A 24,239-nucleotide genomic window follows, 5' to 3' on the forward strand; every position below is an offset into this window, starting at 1 on the left:
AATTTTTTGACAGGCAGAGTGGACAGTGAGAGAGAGACAGAGAGAAAGGTCTTCCTTTGCCGTTGGTTCACCCTCCAATGGCCGCCGCGGCCGGCGCGCTGCGGCCGGTGCACCGCGCTGATCCGAGCCAGGTGCTTCTCCTTGTCTCCCATGGGGTGCAGGGCCCAAGCACTTGGGCCATCCTCCACTGCACTCCCTGGCCACAGCAGAGAGCTGGCCTGGAAGAGGGGCAACCAGGACAGAATCCGGCGCCCCGACCGGGACTAGAACCTGGTGTGCCGGCGCCGCAAGGCGGAGGATTAGCCTAGTGAGCCGCGGCGCCGGCCCACAATCCTAAATTTTAATTCAGCTAAATCACTCTTTCCTCATTTGTGCATGTAAATTGTACAAGATATATTGCATAATGACATGTCACAAAAAATGTCAGATAATTTATTGCTTTCAAAAAACTCAATGATTAAAATAGTTCAGCAAGACAAATAGGAGACCTTTGAATACTTCATAATTTTTTTATTTTACTGTGCAAATTTGGGCAGCATTGTGGCAGCTGTTATAGCTGAAGTAGTAAGTGATGAAGATTCTAATACTGCTTAAAGACCTTCCCAAGTTTTTTCTTGATTAGAAAAGAAAGATACTGGGCAGTATAGTGTTAACTCTGTAATCAGTGGTAGCTGGTTTATTTACAGAATTAACTGATGTGTTGCGATGGTGTTTAAACTTTAGCTGAGACACATTGAAAACAAATTGGAAGTAGCCCCCACCAGTACAGCTGTGTTTGATTCTGTCATGGATGCCAAGAAGTTTTCTGCAAGTGGTACCCGAAAAATAAGTAGAAAAGGTATGTATAAAGTTAGTTCTAAAGATATATTACATATGAATTTTTCTTTGTTTTGTTTTAATTTAGTTTCTTCTAAAGTCCCTGTGTTTGCCAACAGCTGTATGTCATCAGTCATCAGCGTTTATTTCTCCTTTGGTTATGAAGTGGCTTCATATTCAGTGACTGTAGATGCTGTTTCACCGTCTTTAAACCAGGGACTTTTGTACTGTTACTTCATCTTTGACAATGAGTTTTTGTTTGTTTCTTGGTGATAAGAATTTGATTTTGAGGTTTTGGGATTATGTATGTCTGGTTCATTTTTTTTTTATTTACAGGTATAATATATCTCATTGAAAGTAAAATTCAGTTGACTTAAGAGATGTATTTTTTGTTGGATTTTAAAAATCATAGATGGAATATCTTCCGTACAGATACTGTCATAGATTGACACAGTACAAATATTTTCTTTTTATTTTTTATTTTATTTTTTTATTATTTATTTATTTATTTATTTATTTTTGACAGGCAGAGTGGATAGTGAGAGAGAGAGACAGAGAGAAAGGTCTTCCTTTGCCGTTGGTTCACCCTCCAATGGCCACCGCGGCCGGCTCACTGCACTGATCTGATGGCAGGAGCCAGGTACTTATCCTGGTCTCCCATGGGGTGCAGGGCCCAAGGACTTGAGCCATCCTCCACTGCCCTCCCTGGCCACAGCAGAGAGCTGGCCTGGAAAAGGGGCAACCGGGACAGAATCCGGCGCCCCGACCGGGACTAGAACCTGGTGTGCCAGCGCCGCAAGGTGGAGGATTAGCCTATTGAGCCGCGGCACCGGCCTCTTTTTTTTTTTTTATTTATTTGACAGGTATAGTTATAGGCAGTGAGAGAGAGAGAGACAGAGAGAAAGGTCTTCCTTCCTTGGTTCACTCCCCAAATGGCTGTTACAACTGGCGCTGTGCCGATCTGAAGCCAGGAGCCAGGTGCTTCTTCCTGGTCTCCCATGCGGGTGCAGGAGCCCAAGCACTTGGGCCGTCCTCCACTGTCCTCCCGGGCCACAGCAGAGAGCTGGCCTGGAAGAGGAGCAACCAGGACTAGAACCTGGTGCCCATGTGGGATGCCAGCGCCACAGGTGGAGATTTAACCAAGTGAGCCACGGCGCCGGCCCCAGTACAAATATTTTCTATACAAATCTTTTGTATGTTTGAGGCTTTGGTTGGTTTCCTAATTGGTTTTGCAAAAACCTTTAAGTTAGTATTCTTTACCCAAACTGTGATTTTCTTTTTAACCTGTGAGTTTTTGGATTTTGTCTGGTATTTATGAATTGTGAATTGCAGCCATTGACAAAAGAATTTTATATATAGAATTTATTTTAGACTGTGCAGAATATAATCGTTCTCTATTTATTGAGGTGCTATAATAATTTAATATGAATTTTTTCGCCTGTTTATATAATATCTAAGTGGAAATGCCTCCCATAAATCTGAGTGATTTTGTTAGGCACTACTCAGAGTCAGAGGTGGTTGTGTTTTACGTCATCTGTTCTCACAGATTTCCTTTCCTTTAGATGGTAGATGCCTGGACGATTCCTGGGTTAATGCTCCAACTGCCAAGTCCTCTAAATCACGAAAAGAGAAATCCCGTCGTCCTCTCAGAGCTACCACCCTGGAGAGTAACGTGAAGAAAAACAATCGTGTAGAATTTCGTGACCCTTTGGTTTCCTACAGGTTAGTATTCAAAAAAAGTTTCTTAGGGTTACCCTGTAGTGTTTATAGTAAGATTATAATTAGTTTTTAATGCAAATATTACCTTTTTCATTCTGAATGATATATGGCAAAAATATTTTATGTTATGAAATATAGACTACAGTATACTCTTTTATAGATAAATATTTGGAGGGAAGAAATAGTAGTATTTACCCCAGACAACCAACATTGTAATTTTAAATAGGTTTGCTAGGAACAAATTGTTTAGTCTCTGGAAGTGTGGCTATTTTTTCTTAATATCTCAGATTCAGAATTCTACATAATGAATTTTGTGCAGTTGATTGATGCTTTTGTAGTAGTATGCGTCTACAGTGTCTTTCTTGATGGAGGTATAATGCGGGTTGGGCTGGCATGGAGGCATGGTGGGTTAGCCAGCGCTTGTGATGCTGGCATCCCATCTTGCAGCACTGGTTTGAGTCCCACTTCCAGTCCAGCTTCCACTGGAGCACCACTGAAGGCAGCGGAAGCCACCCTTGTAGGAGAACTGCATGGAATGTCTGGCTCCTGGCTTTGGCCTGCTCCATACCTGGCTGTTGCTAGAATTTGGAGAGTGAACCAGTGGATGCAAAGTCTTTCTCTGTTGCTTTGCCTTTCAAACAAACAAATAAGTTAAATCTTTAAAAGACAAAACAAACAAAAAAAACATGAACTGGTTTATTATTTTGTTGCCAGTGGCTCCTTTTAGCAACTTAGATGTTAAAGACTGATGTGTGAACTTCGATAAATTGTAGTATAAAATGGCTTGCATTTTAACATAGTTTATGATATTTAGTTAATAAAATAATGGAATTTTGTACTTGAGAAACATATTTACTAATGATTAAATATGTTTCCACTCTTAGTATTGGCAAATAGTCATATGAGTAAGTAGTAAACATGAGATCATGTTTCTTCATTTTGTTTGTCAGTATTTTTCATATTTTAAAGTATCGACCAGTAAATCAAGGTGTTTCATGATGATGCTTGGTAAATCTAGGTATATATTTGTACTCTTAAATTTAAGATAAATAATTTAGGCGAGGCAATGGATTATGCAATTTTTAATGTTACATTTGATACAGTTTTGAAATATCTAGGGAAAATATTCAGTTGGTATGCTGAAAATATAAATTTGAAAGTTGTCACTAGTATTGAAGTAATAGAAGTGGTGAAAAAAATACAGAGAGAAAGCCAAGGATTTAATCTAGGTAAAAGTTCACAGCTTAGAAAAGGAGAAATGTCGGGGCCGGCGCTGTGGTGTAGCGGGTAAAGCTGCTGCCTGCAGTGCCGGCATCCCATATGGGTGCCGGTTCGAGACCCAGCTGCTCCACTTCTGATCCAGCTCCCTGCTATGGCCTGGGAAAGCAGTGGGAGATGGCCCAAGTCCTTGGGCTCCTGCACCCACATGGGAGACCTGGAAGAAGCTCCTGCCTCCTGGCTCCAGATCAGCGCAGCTCCGGCCTTTGTGGCCATTTGGGGACTGAACCAGCAGATGGAAGATTTTCTCTCTCTCTCTCTGCTTCTCCCTCTCTCTCTCTCTGTGTAACTATGACTTTAAAGTAAAATAAATCTTTAAAAAAAAAAAAGAAAAGGAGAAATGAGAAAGTTGAACAATTATCACAGTTCAGAATCTCTATACACAGAAATACTGACTTGCCTGGAAGCATAATCCCTAATAGTGTGGAGACTGACTTCCTGACTCTTGTTCATACATACTCTGATACGGTTCTTGCAAGAATACTACTTGATAGTTAAAATTGTGTAGGAATTGTAAAGAAGAGAATATCTGGACCATAGCTGAGAGTGGAATGTCCTTCTCTACTTTTATTATTTAAACTCTTCTATGACTTTCTGTATGAAACATGCCAGATCTGTTTCTACCTCACTCCATTTTCTAGGCCTTGTTAATTAATAATATGTGCTCCCATGATAGCATGTAACCTCTGTTATAGCGTTTTCATGTCCTGTTATATTTGCATTCCATTTCTGCTCCGTACACCAGCCTATGTGAGGGAATAAATCTTGTCTTATTCTCTGAGCATTAGGTTAATACCTAGCACGTACTCAATATTTAGTAAACAGTTTCCTTAACATTTTATTATAAAAAATTCCAGATTTATGGAAAAGTTGAACAATTGTGTAGTGAATACCCATCCACATATTCAAAAAGTATTTGATGTGTGAGGGAATGAACGACTATGTGAAATTAAGTTGGGGCTGGTGCTGTGGCTCAGCAGGTTAACACCCTGGCCTGAGCACTGGCATCCCATATAGGTGCCGGTTCGAGTCCCAGCTGCTCCACTTCCTATCCAACTCTCTGTTGTGGCCTGGGAAACTAGTAGAAGATGGCCTAAGTCATTGGGCCCCTGCACCCGCGTGGGAGACCCGGAAGAAGCTCCTGGCTCCTGGCTTTGGATCGCCGCAGCTCCAGCTGTTGCAGCCAATTGGGGATTGAACCATCGGATGGAAGACCTCTCTCTCTCTCTCTCTCTCTACCTCTACCTCTCCTCTCCTCTCTCTAACTCTGACTTTAAAATAAATAAATAAATCTTAAAAAAAAAAAAGAAAAAGAAATTAAGTTTTGGAGAGGCACAGAAAGAGCTGTCTAAGATGCTCATAATGGGTGGATGTGAGTTGGGCTGAAACCCTGAGCCAGAAGCTCAATCCAGGTCTCTCTGTGGGCGGCAGGGACTCAGTGACTCGAGCCGACACCGGCTGCTGCTTAGACTGCGTGGTAGCAGGGAGCTGGAACTGGGAGTCAGAACTGGGACCCGAGCACAGGCACTCTGATGAGGCACGCGGAGAATCCCAGTTGGCATCCTAACCAGTAGGCCAGGCACCTGCCTCTGTTTATTTGTTGCATAGTTTACTGATTTGGGGGGCAGAATTAGAGACCGAGAGCTCCCGTGTGCTGGTCATTGCCCAAGTGTGTGCCAAGGCTGGGGCTGGGTTTGGCTGGAGCTAGCAGCCAGGAATGCAGTCCAGGTCTCCTGTGTGGATGACAGGAACACAATCACTTGAACTCAGGTACTTTGATATGACAACCTCTAGGCTAAACACTCCCTAAAGATACTAATTTTAGACCTAAATAATTTTGTTTATTTACAAGGCAGAAAGGAAGAAAGAGAGACTTAGAGAGGAGACACAGGTCCCATCCTTTAGTTCAGTCCCCAAATGTCTTCAACAGCCGGCGCTCGGCAAGGCGGAAGTTCAGATCTGGGAAGCCGGCCGAGGTGTTAACTGCTGAAGCCATCACGTACTGCCTCCCAGGGTGTGCATTAGAAGAACGCCGTAATTAGGAGTGAAACTGAAACTCAGGCCCAGGCACTCCGTCTGTGATGCCAGTGTCTCAGTCAGTGATTAACCATTAGGGCGAATGCCCACCTCAGAGCCACAGGGTTTTAACCGTCAGTGGTGGCAGTCTGTCTAGAGGGTGAAAATGACCCCGTGTAGTCTGCTCTCTGGTGGCAGCTGCAGGACTCATTGCTCAGCCCCAGTCCACGCACACAGGATCTCAGGCTCGATGGCAGTCTGACGGGAACTGTAGACTGTCTCCTTGGGGAAATACACAGGCCTTCATGATTCCCATGCTCTCTCACTGCCAAGGATTGTTTGTCTACATTAGCCTCCCTTTTAATAAACCACTTTCCTACAGTAAAGCTTGTTAGAATGCTATGTTAAATAAAAGTTGTATCTGATGGAGACGTTTGCTAGTGTTTTTGTGAACAGATAATGCAAACTTTATAAGTGCTTTGACTTTTTCCAGTCTTTGTTTACTCCTGAGTTTCTTTCTTTTTTTTTTTTTTTAAGATTTATTTATTTATAAGTGAAAGTTACAAAGAGAGAAGGAGAAGGAGAGAGAGAAAGAGAGAGAGGTCTTCTGTCTGCTGGCTCACTCCCCAATTGGCCGCAACAGTCAGAGCTGTACCGATCCGAAGCCAGGATCCAGGAGCTTCTTCCAGGTCTCCCATGCAAGTGCAAGGGCCCAAACACGTGGGCCATCCTCTACTGCTTTCCCAGGCCATTGCAGAGAGCTGGATCTGAAGCGGAGCAGCCGGAACTCAAACCGGTGCACATATGGGATGCCGACACTGCAGACGGTGGCCTTACCCGCTATGCCACAGTGCCGGCCCCTACTTCTGAGTTTCTAGATAATGGTCTCCATGGTTTGAGGCATCCAAAAAAATACTCCATGGTTAAGAGAGGTTTAACTTTACTAACCACATTTATTTGGGAAATATTTATTGTACTTTCTAATTTTATTTCTATCCTCAATCTATTTGTTAATTTGGCACATTATTTAGAAGTTACACATGTAAGATGCCAATATTTGAGAACTTTTTCCCTGTTAGTTAAGATGCTGGGGCTGGCGTTGTGGCACATCAGGTTGAGCCTGCAATACCAACATCCCATATGGGTGCTGAATCACGTTCTGGTTCCTGCACATCTGATCTGGCTCCCTGTTATTGTGTCAGGGAAAGCAGTGGAGGATGGCCCATGTGGTTGGGCCCCTGTATCCATTTGGGAGGCGTGGAAGGAGTCCTAGGCTCCTGACTTCAGCCTGGCCCATTTCCAGCCGTTGGGGCCGCTTGGAGAGTGATCCAGTGGTAACAGACATCAAATAAATACCTAAAGTTGGATTATAATTCTATTTTGGGGGGCAGATATTTGGCCTAATGGTTAAGACACCATATCCCACATTACAGTACTGGGTTAAATTCCTGGTTTTACTCCTGACTCCATCTTCCTACTGGTGCAGACCTGGAGAGACATTGGTAGTGACTAAAGTTAATAGGTTCCTGCTCCCACTTGTAGTACCTGGATTGAGTTTCTGGCTCTTAGCTTTGGCCTTGGTCCAGCCCTGGCCGCTGGGGGCACTGGGGAGTGAACCAGTGAATGAGAACTTTTTCTTTCTATTTGTCTCTCTTTGCCTCTCAAATAAATAAAAAAAGTTTTAAATGTCCCATTTCCTGGAATTCTCAAATCTCTGCACACATATTTTGCTATTCAACTTAATAAAGAGATGTTGAACGTTGGGTCTTAGTATTTTTAATTAGTATTACTATTTTTAATTTACTGGAATTTCTTGTGTTTTTAAGTGTCTCATATAAACTTAAAGTTTCTATTTAGTTTGTATGATTGGTTTCATTTTGACTAGTTTTGTACTCTTATTCACAATTTTTAAAATTATTTACTTCATGATAGAGAGCTCCCATCTGCAGGTCCAGTCCTCAACTGTCTACCATGGTCTCAGGGCTGAATTTGGGGGCCAGGAGCTTAAGCCAGTCTCCTGCGTGGGTGGCAGGAGCCAAAGTACTGAGCCATCACTGCTGCTCCCAGGGACCGTGTTAGCAGGAAGCTGGAGTCAGGAGCCAGAGCTGGGAATCCAAGCACTGCTATGTAGGATATGGGCATCCAGATTGGAGTCTTAATGGCTGGGCCCAATGTCTAACCCCAAAATAATGGTTTGACATATGTATACATTGTAGAATTGCTAAGTGAAGCTATTTAAGATATGAGTTACCTCACATGCTTATCATTGTTTTATGGTGAGAGTATTTCAAATGTACTACTTTAGCAGTATTCAATTAAATAGTATATTGTTATTAACTGTGGTAACAAAGCTTATTTTTTATTATAGGGAAATCCATGGTGCACCTTCCAGTTTAAGTCCCAGCTATCTGGACTCAAAACCTGTATATTGTGTAGATGTTAATGAAGAAAAGGCTGAGAGTGGGAACCGGATGCTAAGCAGTCGAGAAGAACAGAATATGCATTGCTGTGATTTTGACAGCTCTCAATCCTTCGTTACGAATGATACAGTTGTTAGGTTTTTAAATGATCGACCTGCAATTGATGCATTACAAAGTTCTGAATGTTTGATTAAGATGGGACCTCCTCTGAGAATTGAAGAAGAAATGCCCAACAGAGCAAAACTAAACGAGAACAATTTGAAGCCTTCCATGAATAACATGGGCCAAGATATTGATCCAAAAGTGTTAAGGCTGACTGACTCTTCTCCATCCTCTGCTAGTACTTCCAGTTCCCAAAGATTAGACATTTTAAAGAGGCGGCAACATGACATCAAACTGGAAAAACTCAAGGAGCGGATTAGGAAGCAGTGGGAACATTCAGAAGAAATAAACGGCCGGGGCCAGAATCTGGGTCATATTGACCATCCGGTAATGGTTGTCAGTGTTGATAACTCAGTGACAGCAAAGGTCAGGAAAGTGGCAACAGCACCACCTGCTCCCACGTACAAAGGTTGGTGATCAGGCTTTGTACCCTTCTCTCTCCTCCTGCCTCCTTGCTTCCCTTTCTCCCTAGGATGTGTTTGCTTAGAGAAGATCGTCTTTAGAACAGAATTTAATTTCTCAGATCAGCTGCCTAAGAAATTACTTCAAGATACATGTTAAGAAATACATACAGATTCCTAGATCTTACATTGGACCTAAATCAGAATTTCTGGAGTTAAAGTCCAGAATTAGATTTTTAACAAATATTTACTTATTTATTTATTTGAAGGAGCAGCAGAAAGGGAGAGATAGAGACAGAGAGGCAGGAGTGAGGGATGTCTTCCATCTACTGGTTCACTCCCCAAATGACTAATGGCTATACCAGCCGGGCTGGACCAGGCCGAAGACAGGAGCCAGGAGCTTCTTCCAAGTCTCCCCTGGGGGTGCAGGGACCCAAGTAAGGGCTCCACTGCCTTCGCTAGGGCCAGGGCAAAACCAGGAGCCAGGAACTCTATCCTAGTCTCCCACATGGGTGGCTGGAGCCCAATTACTTGGGCCATCTTCTGCTGCCTTCCCAAGCACATTAGCAGGAAACTGGAAGTAGAAGTGGAAGATGGTCGAGGTCCTTGGGCCCCTGCACCCGCATGGGAGCCCTGGAAGAAGCTCCTGGCTCCTGGCTTCAGATTGGCACAGCTCTGGCCGTTGTAGCCAATTGGGGAATGAACCAGTGGGTGGAAGACCTCTCTCTCTCTCTCTCTCTCTCTCTCTCTCTCTCTCTCTCTCTCTCTGCCTCTCCTTCTCTTTCTGTGTAACTCTTTGAAATAAAGAAATAATCGTTTAAAAAAATGCACAAAACATAATGTGGTACCCCATAGAGGAAGGGAGAACAACCTCTTAGCCCCCTTTAGCCATGTTGCACCTTTTTCATGGCTGCCACCCAGCTTCTGTCATGTGGGCACACAGAGAAAGGCTACTAACTTGGCATGTGTACAGACTGGGTGTGCCAGTGGCAGGTTTCCCATGGTGCCCTGCTTGAGACCAAGACTTACATGCATCACTTATTGTGTTTCTGCTTCTTCTCTGCTCTGTGATACAAACATATTGCAAATCCCAAAAATACCTGAGATACCCTACTGAGAAACAGTGATACGAGAAAGAAGCGTTTATGTTTATCTGACCTGAAACGGATAACAACACAGAAAGTCAGGCTGCGGAGCAGCTGGACAGACAGTGGTGCGTGAAACGTCTCACAGAGTGTGGTGGCAGAATGACCACCATCCAAGAAGTGGAGAAACAGGACGAATGAGCTACTGAATCTCTCTGCTGCGAGTGATGAACAGAAGTTACTGAAAAATAGAAATACACTGCGTGAAGATCAAAGTGACGATCTCGATTGTATATTCAGAGTGGCTCCATCAGTGTCGCAGTGAAACATGCCATTACTGATCATGAAACAAGGGAAGTTATATCATGAGGAACTGAAAATTGGAAGGAATTGTGAATATTCAGCAGGTTGATCACAGACATTTAAGACAAGACACAACATCCTTAAAGCTTTATGGTGATGAAGCACCTGCTGATCATGAAGCAGCAGAGAACTTTGTTGACAAGTTTGCCAGAATCATTGCTGATGAGAATCTGACACAGAACAACTCTACAGTGCTGAGGAAGCATCACTGTTTTGGAGTTCTTGTTCCCAGAGAAACAGTGACTACAGCTGATGAGGCAGCTCCTACAGGAATTAAGAACACCAGGACAGGATAACTGTGCTAGGATGCGCGAACTCAACAAGCGTGTGTAAGGGTAAACTTGCTGCGACAGGCATGAGTGTGTGTACTCGCTGCTTTAGAGGAGGGAATTCTTTCTTTGTTTTTTGAATAGAGTGAATTTCTTGCCCGTTTTTCTAATAAAAAGGCATAAATTATCAGGGACATCTTTTCTGATTAGTTTCACATTTTGTACTAGTGGCGCTTGTGCTTATACCAGGGAAGCTGGACTGGACAATGGTTGCAAGGTTTTGTTGTAACTTGGCCGGCGCCGCGGCTCACTAGGCTAATCCTCCGCCTTGCGCCGCCGGCACACCAGGTTCTAGTCCCGGTCGGGGCACCGGATTCTGTCCCGGTTGCCCCTCTTCCAGGCCAGCTCTCTGCTGTGGCCAGGGAGTGCAGTGGAGGATGGCCCAAGTGGTTGGGCCCTGCACCCCATGGGAGACCAGGAGAAGCACCTGGCTCCTGCCATCGGATCAGCGTGGTGCGCAGGCTGCAGCGCGCCAGCCGTGGTGGCCATTGGAGGGTGAACCAACGGCAAAAGGAAGACCTTTCTCTCCGTCTCTCTCTCACTGTCCACTCTGCCTGTCAAAAAAAAAAAAAAAAAAGATTTTGTTATAACTTGATAACTGTTCTGATCTGCCTCCAGCTGAAATTCTCTCTCTCTCTCTCTCTCTTTTTTTTTTTTTTTTTTTTTTTTTTTTGGACAGGCAGAGTTAGAGAGAGAGAAAGGTCTTCCTTCTGTTGGTTCACCCCCTTAATGGCCGCTACAGCTGGCGTGCTGTGCCAATCCAAAGCCAGGAGCCAGGTGCTTCCTCCTGGTCTCCCATGGGGTGCAGGACCCAAGCACTTGGGCCATCCTCCACTGCCTTCTCGGGCCACAGCAGAGATCTGGACTGGAAGAGGAGCAACCGGGACAGAACCGGTGCCCCGACCAGGACTAGAACCCAGGGTGCCGGCACTGCAGGTGGAAGATTAGCCTAGTGAGCCATGGCGCTGGCCCAGCTGAAATTTTTAGCAAAATAAAGTTTATGCCATGTATTTTCCCCTAAATGTGTCTTCACTAATTTAGCCATATGGCCAGGGTATCCTAGGTCAGGGGTAAGGAATGTCCCTCCTGCCTGCTGTGTAAGCCCCACAAAATCATTTAATCTGGCCCTGCCAAGGAAAGCACAGGGAGGACCTGAAATTCAGTCAGTCTATAGCAGGTGAATTTTTAAGTTGATAATTTTGATAGCCCGTGAATGTTATAAATATCCAAATTTCCCTGGGCAGAAAAGTTTCCCCACCAATGCCTTATGTCAATGAAGAGTAAATATAAAAAAAATTATAAATTATTATTTATTTGAAAAGCAGAGTGATAGAAAAGGGAGACAGAATGAGAGAGCGAGAGCAGCGCTTCCATTGCTGGCTCACTCAGCGAGAGCAGCACTTGCATTGCTGGCTCACTCCTCGGATGGCTTCAACAGCCAGGGCTGGGCCAACTGAAGCCAGGAGCCAGAAATGCCTTGAGTCACCCACATGTGTGGCGGGGGCTCCGGCACCTACTGAGCCTTTACTGGCTGCCTCGGACTATTGGCTGGAGCCTGGATAGGAAGTGGAATGGCCAGCCTCCACCAGGATCTCTAATATGGGATGCAAGTATCCCAAGCGGAGACTTAACCCACAACACCACAGTACCTATCCCCCTCCCCACTCCTTGAAGTTTTTTTAAGATTTGCTTGAAAGGCAGAGTTACAATGAAAGGGAGAGAGAGAGATCTTCCTCATTTGGCCTCAATGGCCAGGGCTGGGCCAGGCTGAAGCCAGGAGATGCATCTGGGTCTTCATGTAGGTGCAGGTACCCAAAGACCTGGGCCATCTTCTGCTGCTTTTCCAGGCACATTTTTTTTTTTAAAGATTTTTTATTTATTTGTTTGACAGGTAGAGTTACAGCGAGAGAGAGACAGAGAGAAAGGTCTTCCTTCTGTTGGTTCACCCCCCAAATGGCTGCTATGGCCAGCACTCTGCGCCAATCCTTAGCCAGGAGCCATGTGCTTCCTTCTGGTCTCCCATGCGGGTGCAGGGCCCAAAGACTTGGGCCATCCTCCACTGCCTTTCCGGGCCACAGCAGAGAGCTGGACTGGAAGAGGAGCAGCCAGGACTAGAACCCGGTGCCCATATGGGATACCGGTGCTGCAGGCAGAGGATTAACCAAGTGAGCCACGGCGCCGGGCCCTCCCAGGCACATTTAGCAGGGAGCTGGATGGGAAGTGGAGCAGATGGGACCTGCACCAGCACCCATATGGGATACCAGTACTACAGACTATAAATATACACAAAGTTTGTTTATGCATGGGATTTCTAAAAATATTGTATAAAATTACTTTTAGGCTATGTATATAAAATATATAGGAAGCATAAGTGAGATTTTGTATTTAGACTAGAATGTCCTCCCCTGAATATTTCATTAGGTACATTAAAATATTCCAGAATCTGAAGTAATTCTGGTTCCTGACATTTTTGATAAGGGATACTCAACATGTAGTGCCTTTTATCTAACACCTCTAAAGTGCTTTTGCCAATTTTTGACTCTAGCCTATTTATACTAATCCTTTTTTTTTTTTTTTAAGATTTATTTATTTATTTGAAAGAGTTACAGAGAGACACAGATCCTCTATTCACTTGTTCACTCCCCAATAGCTACAATGGCTGGAGCTGGGACAATCTGAAGCCAGGAGCCAGGAGCTTCATCTGGGTCTCCCACATGTGTTTAGGGGCCCAAGCACTTGGGCCATCTTCCGCTGCTTTCCCAGGCACATTAGCAGGGAACCGGATCAGAAGTGGAACAGCATGGACTTGAACTGGTACCCATATGGGATGCTGGCACTGCAGATGGCAGCTTACCCTGCTTTTTCTGTGCCACAGCACTGGCCCCTAAACTGATAGAATTCTACAAATATTGGTTGCCTTTATTTTTTTATAAATTGAGCCCATCTTAAAATAGAAATCTTTATAATATTTTGGTTATTGTCCATATTCAAATTTTTGAAAATTTTCAAAATATCAATTAAAGTTCAGTATATTTTTCTGAAAAGTAGTGATTAAATTTAAAGTGTACAATCAGAATGGAAATTCCTGGGAAATAGCACATATTTAATGTTTCTTGAGATATTGAACAAGTATATTTTAAAGACCTATTTTTAACACTTGGGGTACATTTTGCCCATATAGACAACAGCCTATCCATTTGTTCAGCCTTAGGCAAAAACAGACAGATGGTGGTAATTAATGTCTGTGTTTAAGATAAGAAGAAGGAATAGTGTTGTCTCTTAACCTTGAGAAGGGTAATTTGTCATTGAAATCTGTAATTTATGATTGGCATTCATTTATTACTTAATTTTGGTGCTCTTCCATTTCTAGTCTTTTTGAATAACTGTATATAATGCTTTAATCTCACTGAATCCAAACAATATATGTCAACCATTTTGTAGCTGTGCATTCCTCTCTTAAAAGCTTGTAAACATGTTCAACATCACTGGATATTAGGGCAGTGCGAAAAACACAATGAGCTGCTGCTTTATTGGTTTGACTTTAATAAGGAAAGTTAGACAACAATCATTATTGGTGGGGATGTGAACAGATTGGAGCCTTGATACCTGGCTGGTGCGAATGTAAATGCTACAGCTGCTTTTGAGGACAGCTTGGCAGCATTTCAAAAGATTAAACATAGACTTACCATGACTAAACAGTTCTACATCTAGATGCAAAACCCAAGGGAATTGAAAACATGGCTGCACAAAAACCTGCACAAGAATGTTCATGGCAGATTTATTAATAATATCCAAAAAATAGAAACAGTCCAAGTGTCCATCAGATGATGAGCGGTAAACAAAATGTTGATATGTCCACACAATGGAATATTACTAGGCAGGCAATAAAATGGAATAAAATCTTGACACATGTTACATGATGATTGAACTCTGAAAATATTATGCTGAGTGAAATAAGCCAGATGCAAAAGCCTACATGCTGTATGATTCCATTTCTATGATGTGTTCAGAATAGGCAAGTCCGTAAAGATAGAAAGTCGATCAGTAGTTGACAGGGATGTATGGGGTCATGTGGGTTGTGACCACTAATAGCCACAGGGGTTTTTTTTCAGGATGATGAAAAGTTCTGGGATTAGTAATGATGATAACTGTACAACTGTGAATATGATGGAAACTGCTAAGTTTTACGTTTTGAAAGAATATCTTTTTTGTTATTTTAATTATATTTCATAAAAACAATCAAATCTTTAAAAAGCAACTTTGGTAAGAATGTTCTGTGTTGTTGATATATATTAGGTTTCAACCCTTCAGAGACCAGGATTCGAACACCTGATGGGAAAGTGTGGCAGGAGGCTGAGTTTCAAAACATGAGTAGAGAACTGTATCGAGACTTAGCACTTCACTTTGCAGGTGAGAGTGGAGCTTTTTTATGTTTTGAATATTTTATCATGCATGCCATTTAATTTAACGATATTTAAACATGAAATTGTCACCGAACTAAAGGTGCTTGCCTGCTCTAACTGCATTGTATACTAAAGTAGTAATGGTTTGAATTCCAAGCCTTTCTTAGCTTCTGGGTTCTGCTCCAGGGTTAAAATTAGCTGTGCGACTAATGAGACAGATCCAGGCTATTTTTAAACTGAGAGTGTCTGGACTGCCTCATTTGAAGGAAACATAGCAAGTCTAGCTAGAGTTTACTTGAGTCAGCCTTTGAGATCTTTGAAGTGGTCAGTGATTTGACAGGCAGCAGGTAAGATAATCACATTAGGGCAAGATGCAGGAAGAAGAGGGTTATAGGAAGGGAACAGTGTTAGAGAATTGAAAGTGGGAGGAACCTGTGGGAGATTGGAAGGGAAATCAGAAGAAACCATGTTAGTACTTAGTGAACACCTGGCCTGATAGGCGAGATGAAGTGGAGGTTCAAAGAGCAACATTCCCAAGGTTGGAAGCCAAGATTCAAAACCAATTCTGATTCTAAAGATTGAGGCCTTCCTAGTAAGGCTCATGGAGATTTTACTAATGGGTTTTTGTGGCATTAAGTATCCAGTCCAGTTTTCATGTTGTTTCTGTTAAAGTACTCTATTCAGAAAGTTTTTTCTCCCATGGGGAGGAAGTATAATGTAACTAAGAGCAAAGATTGTGCCAGGTGTTATGGCACAGGGGGCCAAACCACCATTTGGGATGCCCACGTCCCATGTCCAACTGCCTGGTTTGAGTCCCTGCTGCTCCGCTTCTGATCTAGCTTCCTGCTAATGTGCCTGGGCCAAAATGGATACTTGGGTCCCTGCCACCCACGTGGGAGACCTGGACGGAGTGCCTGGCTCCTGGCTTTGATCTGTCATAGCCCTGGCTGTTTTGTGCATTTAGGGAGTGTACTACTAGATGGGGGATCTCTCCCTCTTTTTGTGTCATGCTGCCTTTTAAATAAGTAAGTTTTTTTAAAAAACTGAAAGATTTGGAATTGGTTTCTAAGGATCAAATTCTTGGTACTTGCTGTGTATATTAGCTATGTTACATAACTTTTTAAAAAATGTTCTTGTCTGTAAAATAGGGATAATAACAATATACAGGGTGTTTCATTCACAAAGTTCATAGAAAATGAACTGAAAAAAATTTGAAATCCACATCTAGTTTTCATTATACACATTTCTTGTGAAGTTTTCTTTTTTAAAAGATTTATTTTATTTGAAAGGTGGAATGATAGAAGGAGACAGAGTGAGGTCTTCCATCCACTGTTTTACTCCCCACATGGCCACAACCATCTGGGCTGGGTCAGGCCGTACTCAGGAGCCAGGAACCCATCCAGGTCTCCCACGTGGATGGCAGGAGTTCACACACTTGGGCCATCTTCTGCTGCTTAACTAGTCACATTAGCAGGGAGCTGGATTGGAAACAGAGCAGCTGGAACCTGATCCTGTGCTCTGCTCCGCAATACTGGCATTGCAAGCAGAGGCTTAATCCACTGCACCACAGCGCCAACTCTTCCTCCCTCCCTCCCTCTTTTTTTTTTTTTTTTTTTTTTTTTTTTTTAAGATCCCCTCACCTCCTTATTTTAAAGGCAGAATTAGAGAGGAGAGATAGGGAGAGAAACGAGAACATTGGCCATGCTGAACCCTGGAGCTTCTTCCAGGTCTCCCAAGTGGGTGGCAGGGGTTCAAGTACTTGGAATATCTTCCGCTGCTTTCCCAGGCATGTTAGCAGGGAGCTAGATCGGAAGTAGAGCAGCCAGGTCTCAAACTGGTGCCTGTATGGGATGTTGACATCCCAGGCAGAGGTTTAACCTGCTACACCACAAGGCTGGCCCCACCAACCCTTTCTTGTGAATTTCTTGAAGATGCCTTGTATGTACGGGTTTCAGAAGTTTTTATACATGATAAATATATATATATATTTTTTGACAGGCAGAGTTAGTGAGAGAGAGAGACAGAGAGAAAGGTCTTCCTTCTGTTGGTTCACCCCCCAAATGGCCACTATGTCTGGCGTGCTGCGTTGATCCGAAGCCAGGAGCCAGGTGCTTCCTCCTGGTCTCCCATGCGGGTGCAGGGCCCAAGGACTTTGGCCATCCTCCACTGCCTTCCCGGGCCACAGCAGAGAGCTGGACTGGAAGAAGAGCAGCCAGAACAGAACCGGCACCCCAACCGGGTCTAGAACCTGGAGTGCCGGTGCTGTAGGCGGAGGATTAGCCTAAAGAGCCGCGGCACTGGCCCGATAAATATGTCTTTTAATTTCATCTTCCATAAATTTTTGAAAGTGTTCTCATATATCATAGAATAGTATCATTATAGACTAGTAGAATATGTCAAAAAATTTTTTAAGATTTATTTATTTGAAAGGCAGTTATAGAGAGAAGAAGAGAGGTAGAGGGAGGGAAAGAGATATCTTCCATCTGCTATTTCACTCTCCAGATGGCTGCAATGACCAGGGCTGGTTCAGGCTGAAGCCAGGAGCTTCTTCCAAGTCTGTTGTGTGAGTGACAGGGACCCAAACACTTGGGCCATCTTCTACTGCTTTCTCACGCCGTGAAAGGGAGCTGGATCAGGGGTAGAGCAGCAGGGACAGGAACCGGCGCCCAAATGGGATGCTGGCACTGCAGGTGGCAGCTTCACTCACTGTGCTACAACTCCAGCTTCTGCCACAGTGCCATCCCCTCAAAGAGCTCTTTTTTTTTTTTTTTTAAGATTTATTTATTTGTTCGAAAGTCAGAGTTACACAGAGAGAGGAGAGGCAGAGAGAGAGAGAGGGAGAGAAAGAGGTCTTCCATCCGATGGTTCACTCCCTATTTGGCTGCAATGGCCGGAGCTGTGCCGATCAGGAGCCAGGAGCTTCTTCCAGGTCTCCCACGTGGGTACAGGGGCCCAAGGACTTGGGCCGTCTTATATTGCTTTCCCAGGCCATAGCAGAGAGCTGGATCGGAAGTGGAGCAGCCGGGACTCGAACCGGTGCCCATATGGGATGCTGACACTGCAGGCCAGGGCATTAACTTGCTGTGCCACAGCGCTGGCCCCTCAAAGAGCTTTTAAAGAGGTTTATCTGTTATATTCTGCCTTGTCTCTTGTTATGAGTGAACTCTGTGTTCCTATCTAAGACCAATTCCTCTGCTTATGTTTTAGATCCCATTTGTTCTTGTGTATTAAAGTGTGTTATTTCAGCCCTGTTTCCTCCTTTTGGATCATCAAGTTTTCCTTCTCTGCGTGGTCATACCTACATGAGCCATCATGAAACACTCCGTCTTTGGGTCCTACTCTGTCCAGTTGGTGTCCTGTTTCTTCCTTGTATTTATAGCAAAACGGCAGAAGAATTGCCTTGTGTTCCTTATCTCCTCTGTTTCTCTTCTGGCCTTTCTATTAGATGTTTGCCACTATTTCCTGGGAGACTGCTGTTGTCAAGATCATCCATGATTTCCAGACTGCTAGATTCAGTGTTTAATACTCATTTGTCATCTTGACCTGTCAGCAGCGTTTGACATGACTGATGACTTCTTTCTTGAAACTTTTCACTTGACATCTAGGATGCCCTGACTATCTGACTTTTCTCTTCGGTCCCTTGCTTCTGTTTAGTTGATTTTTTTCCTGATCAACTTCCTGATCTCTAAACTTGGCATGTCTCGTGTTTGGGTGGGCAAGAGGCTGGCTTGCGTGTGTGCATGCACCCTTTCTTTCTCTCCCCTCCCTCCTTTCCTCCTGCTCCACCCTTCTCTCCTCCTGGCTTCCCTTTCTTCTTTTCACTTATCTGCATGCATCAGCTAAGGGTGATTAATCTCAGGGGTTTAACTCTTCTCAGTGGCTAGTAATTCCCAAATTCATGTCTGTGTCCCAGACCTGCTCTCTGAATGCAGACTTCCATACAGTTGCTAACTCCTGTCTCCCCTTGAATATATAATAGATCTCTCAAGCTTAATAGATCCGAAATAAGAACTAATGGAGGTCATGATACGCCACTTAAACTTGCTGCTCTGATAGTCTCTCCATGGTCATTAATCTTGACTTGTCCATGACACCCCCCCCCCCCATTTCTTGCATGCATTATGTATACTACTATAAATATATATGTATGTATAATACCATATTTATATGTCTACATATGCATAATACTATATATGTGTATAATACAAAACACGTATCTCTACAATATAATCACTTTTTCCACCTCTGTCATTAACCACCTAGATGTAAGCCACCAGGACTCTTATCTGTGCTACTGCAGTAGCCTAACTGGTCTCTGCTTCTTTTTTTTTTTTTTTTATCTTTTATTTAATGAATATAAATTTCCAAAGTACGACTCATGGGTTACAATGGCTTCCCCCCCCATACCGTCCCTCCCACCCACAACCCTCCCCTTTCCCATTCCCTCTCCCCTTCCATTCACATCAAGATTCATTTTCGATTATCTTAATATACAGAAGATCAGCTTAGTATACCTTAAGTAAGTATTTCAACAGTTTGCTCCCACACAGAAACATAAAGTGAAAAATAATAGATGATTTTTTTTAAATGATGATGAAATCAGATCAGACCTATTGTCATGTTTAATCCCAGTGAGAGTCAAGTTGGGAATTGATAATTTCTTTTTCTTTTTTTTTTTTTTTTTTTTACAGAAGATCAGTTTAGTGTACATTAAGTAAAGATTTCAATCGTTTGCACCCCCATAGAAACACAAAGTGAAATATACTGTTTGAGTACTCGTTATAGCATTGGTCTCTGCTTCTGATGAATGAGCCTATTCTAATCACAGCTGTTGGAATAAGCTTGCTAACTTTTAATTTACACCATGTATTTTCTTTGCTCTAGAACTTCCCATGTCACTCTTGACTAAGACCTGAACTTCCTTCTAATGGCTCATTAAACCCTACGTGATCTGGTTTTCAGGTGTTTTATGACTCTAGTTCCTACTCCTCTTCTTTTGTTCATTCCACTCACACTGGCTGCTTTGCTGTTTCTTAGACACTAGGTTTGCTCCTGCTGTAGGGCCTTTTATTCATACTGATTTCCTCCCTGCCCATAACACACAGTTTTTTTTTTTTTTGGACAGGCAGAGTGGATAGTGAGAGAGAGAGACAGAGAGAAAGGTCTTCCTTTTGCTGTTGGTTCACCCTCCAATGGCTGCCATAGCTGGCACGCTGTGGCCGGCGCACGCGCTGATCTGAAGGCAGGAGCCAGGTGCTTCTCCTGGTCTCCCATGGGGTGCAGGGCCCAAGCACTTGGGCCATCCTCCACTGCACTCCCTGGCCATAGCAGAGAGCTGGCCTGGAAGAGGGGCAACCGGGACAGAATCCAGCATCCCGACCGGGACTAGAACCCGGTGTGCCGGCGCCGCTAGGCAGAGGATTAGCCTATTGAGCCGCGGTGCCGGCCAACACACAGTATTTTAAAGTAACTTTGCTCAAATGTGAGGCTAATTTTTCAAATTTAAATGAATAGTCAGAACACTCCTCCAGGTGGGATCTTTAAAGCGTTAGTAGTAATTTATGTGTCATATTTTGACATGTTTCACTGACATAACAGTAAAAATCCCTACTTGATGAATGCTGTATTGAATATTTTTAGAGATATTATGTAGACATTTTTAAATGAAATAAGAATGTGTGAAAGTACTCTCCCCTGAGATTCTACATATACAAGCAGTGATCTTGGCTTTGCAGGCATTAATTACTGTGCAGCTTCCCATTTGTGAAATGAGGTAACTTTCTCAAGGGTTTTCTGAAACAAAATAAAAACACAAGGAATTGGAACTTCACAGTTGGAATAGTGGTAATCTGTAAATCTTTCTTTAAGAGGAGTTGACCTTGGTAGTTTGTGGTCATAGAAATAGCCTCAGTGAAAGTTTCTTCCTTGTGCCTGAATCATGTACTTTCTTTTTTCTAATTAAAAAAAAATTTTTTTAAGATTTATTTACTTGTTATTAAGGCGGAGAGGGAGTTCTTCTATCCGCTGGTTCACTCCCCAAATGGCCATAACGGCTGGAGCTGGGCCAATCTAAAGCCAAGAGCCAGGAGCCTCTTTCGGGTCTCCCATCGGGTGCAGGGCCATCTTCTACTGCTTTCGCAGGCCACAGTAGAGAGCTGGATCAGAAGAGGAGCAGCCGGGACTAGAACCAGTGCTCACATGGGATGCCAACACTGCAGGCAGCGTCGGCCCCAGATCATGTACTTTCTACAGTAGTTCCCACCTGGTCTGCTGTCTGCAAGGGGTATTTTCCAAGACTCCCAGAGGATACCTGAAAGTTGAATAGTACTGAACCCTGTACATACTATGATGTTTCCTAAACCTGCATACCTGTGAAAAGTTGAAGTTGTAAATCAGCACAGGAGGAGGTTGACAACAGTTACTTAAGCTAGATTTCAGCAGCTTCAGCAGATGATTTGTTCCCTTCAGTTGAGGCCTTTCACCTTTTCATTTCAAGGGAGCACTTCACAGCTTCTGTTTGTTGTTCTCAAATTGCCAGTATCACTATCCTCAGGCTTTGAGGCCATCATTAATAAGGTAGTTATTTGAACACAGGCACTTAGATACCATGACATGACAGCCTGATAACCAGAGTGGCTGCTGAGGTTAATAGGAGAGTGTATATAGTAGACATGCTCACTAAAGGAATGGCCTGGCCTGGCCTGGCGAACACAGAGCTGGCTGATGAGAAATTTCATCAAGCTGCTGACAAAAGCATGCATCTAAGGCTTATGAGTTGTTTATTTCTGGAATTTTCATTTTAACATTTTTGGGTAGATGAAACTGTAGGAAGCCGAACCATGAATGAGAGCGGGGGGACTGCCATACTCATTTTTCTTACTTAGGGAGGATGAATGGTTTAGTGGAAATCATTATACTACTTCCTGTAAATGTTTCTGCTTTTCAGATGATATTTCTATAAAAGAGAAACCTGCTGAAAAAAGCAAAGAGAAGAAAGTAGTAAAGCCAGTACGTAAAGTCCAAAAGGTAACACAGTTACACAGTCCGGAGGGCAAAACAGGTGAGTTTTCCACTGTCGTGTCCCACCCAAAGTTATCTGTTACTGAAAGAGAATATACGTGGATGTAAATATCTGTTACCAAATGCCCTCACTGTTGGGCACACACAAAATTCATCACATGTTATGTCTCATTTTGTGTGTGTGTGTCTGTGTTTAAGTACAGTTGACATAGAATAAGTGTACATATTTGGAATATGTGATTTGATAAGTTATACATACATACAATCGTAAAACCAATTCTTCCCCAGATGTTCATCATATACTTACCATGCCTTATATCCCAGATGAATTTTCTCAGTTCCCTTCCCAAATGGCTTCAACAGCTTGAGCTGGGCAAGACTGAAGCCAGGAGCCATTAGCTTCATCCACGTCTCCCATGTGGGTGTCAGGGGCCCCGACATCTTCCACTGCATTCCCAGGCACACTAGCAGGGAGCTGGATTGGAAGTGGAGCAGCTGGGGCACGAACCAGCACCGTTTGGGATGATGGTGTCATATGTGGAGGCTTTACATACTACACCACAATGCCGGCCCCTAGAAGAGTTTCCTTATTATTCTTAATAGAAATTAACTATATTAAAGTAATGATTTTTATGTAGTAGATTTTTATGTATAAGGGGATTATTTAATATTGTCACTAAAGGGGCCGGCGCCATGGCTCACTTGGTTAATCCTCCACCTGCGGCACTGGCATCCCATGTGGGCTCCAGGTTCTAGTCCCAGCTGCTCTTCTTCCAGTCCAGCTCTCTGCTGTGACCCAGGAAGGCAGTGGAGGATGGCCCAAGTGCATGGGCCCTGTACCCACATAGGAGACCAGGAAAAAGCACCTGGCTCCTGGCTTTGGATTGGCACAGCACTGGCCATGGCGGCCGTTTTGGGGGTGAGCCAACGGAAGGAAGACCTTTCTCTCTGTCTTTCTCTTTCACTGTCCACTCTACCTGTCAAAAAAAAAAAAAAAAAAAAAAGATTGTCACTAAAGCCCCTTCCTTGGGTCTCATGAGAGAATAAATATTCCACATCAGAGCTAAGTCACTCCATGCCAGTATTGGTCAGGCTGGGCTCTGAATAGATAGAAATTTAATAAAAGAGAATTCTCTAGCTCCATAGTGATTAGCATTTTGTTTTAAAGATTTATTTTTTATTTGAAAGAGTTATAGAGAGAGGGTGAGACAGAGAGCTCTTCCACCTGCTTGTTCAATCCCCCAGTGATTGCAACAGCCAGGGCTTGGCCAGGCTGAAGCCAGGGGCTTCATCCAGGTCTCCTGTGTGGGTGGCAAGGGCCCAGACACTTGGGCCATCTTCTGCTGCTTTTTCATTAGCAGGGAGCCAGTTTGGAATTGAAGCAGCCAGTTCTTGAACCAGCACCGTTATGGGGTGCCGGTGTGGCAGGCAGTGGCTACTGGGTACAGTGATTAACATTTCAGCCTAGATCTAGATTGTCTGGATTTATAACTTGTTTTATTCCTTTGATAAGTGAATTAATTTAGTATGCCTTGGTTTCCCTATATGTAAAAATGAGGAAACAATTATAGATATCTTAACCGGTTTATCATGAGAACTAAAAGTTAATATCTGAAAACACTCAAAATAGTACTTTGGCACATGATAAACAAATGTTAACTATGACTCCATTGACAGTAGTAACATTGCTGGCTATCCTGAAAATGGCTATTTGGAATGTTGTGTTCACTTCAGTGAATAATTTGGGCCAAGATAACGGAGAAAGTCAAGAACTTATAACTTTGTTTTGGAGACATTCTGAATTTATACATTCATTCCTCAAACAATTTGAGCACATGCTGGATATGAGGCACCATGCTATTCTAAAGTTTAGACAACACAGTGATAAGCAGGGTGCCTTTGTGGGTTATATGTATCTAATATGTAGACATGTAGTTAGAATTAAGTGTAGTGAACTATGAGGAGAGATCACAGTAAGTTAAGAAAATACAGAGCAAGAATGATTGGGCACTGATTTCTGAATTAGTTGTCTGTTTTTCTGGTCATAGACGCATCAATAGGATGACAAACAACATTTTTTTGATACCCATTAACTAGATATCATAATTGAATGATAACTGGCTATAAATAATTAAAAAATAAAAAATTTCAAGAGCATTAATTACCTGAGTGTTAATTAAACTAATATTTAAATTAAAAACAAGCAATATATTTCTTGTGGTACTAC

General features: G+C 43.1%; 1 protein-coding gene across 4 annotated transcripts in view; it reads left to right on the forward strand.

Moving 5' to 3' along the window:
• CEP350 (centrosomal protein 350) overlaps nucleotides 1-24,239 on the forward strand; it is a 159,080-nt gene that overhangs the window by 25,783 nt on the left and 109,058 nt on the right. For 3 of the 4 annotated variants that reach the window (XM_008263850.5, XM_008263852.5, XM_051858261.3), the window contains exons 4-8: nucleotides 724-838; nucleotides 2,379-2,538; nucleotides 8,198-8,820; nucleotides 14,886-14,999; nucleotides 21,939-22,052. In XM_008263850.5, the coding sequence (XP_008262072.3) occupies nucleotides 724-838; nucleotides 2,379-2,538; nucleotides 8,198-8,820; nucleotides 14,886-14,999; nucleotides 21,939-22,052 (1,126 nt within the window). The remainder of the gene's footprint in view (nucleotides 1-723; nucleotides 839-2,378; nucleotides 2,539-8,197; nucleotides 8,821-14,885; nucleotides 15,000-21,938; nucleotides 22,053-24,239) is intronic. The other variant, XM_089299463.1, reaches the window with a different exon arrangement.

Source organism: Oryctolagus cuniculus, chromosome 7, assembly GCF_051225735.1.
Source record: "Oryctolagus cuniculus isolate XC-2025 breed Fujian yellow rabbit chromosome 7, ASM5122573v1, whole genome shotgun sequence".
Classification (NCBI taxonomy): Eukaryota; Metazoa; Chordata; class Mammalia; order Lagomorpha; family Leporidae; genus Oryctolagus; species Oryctolagus cuniculus.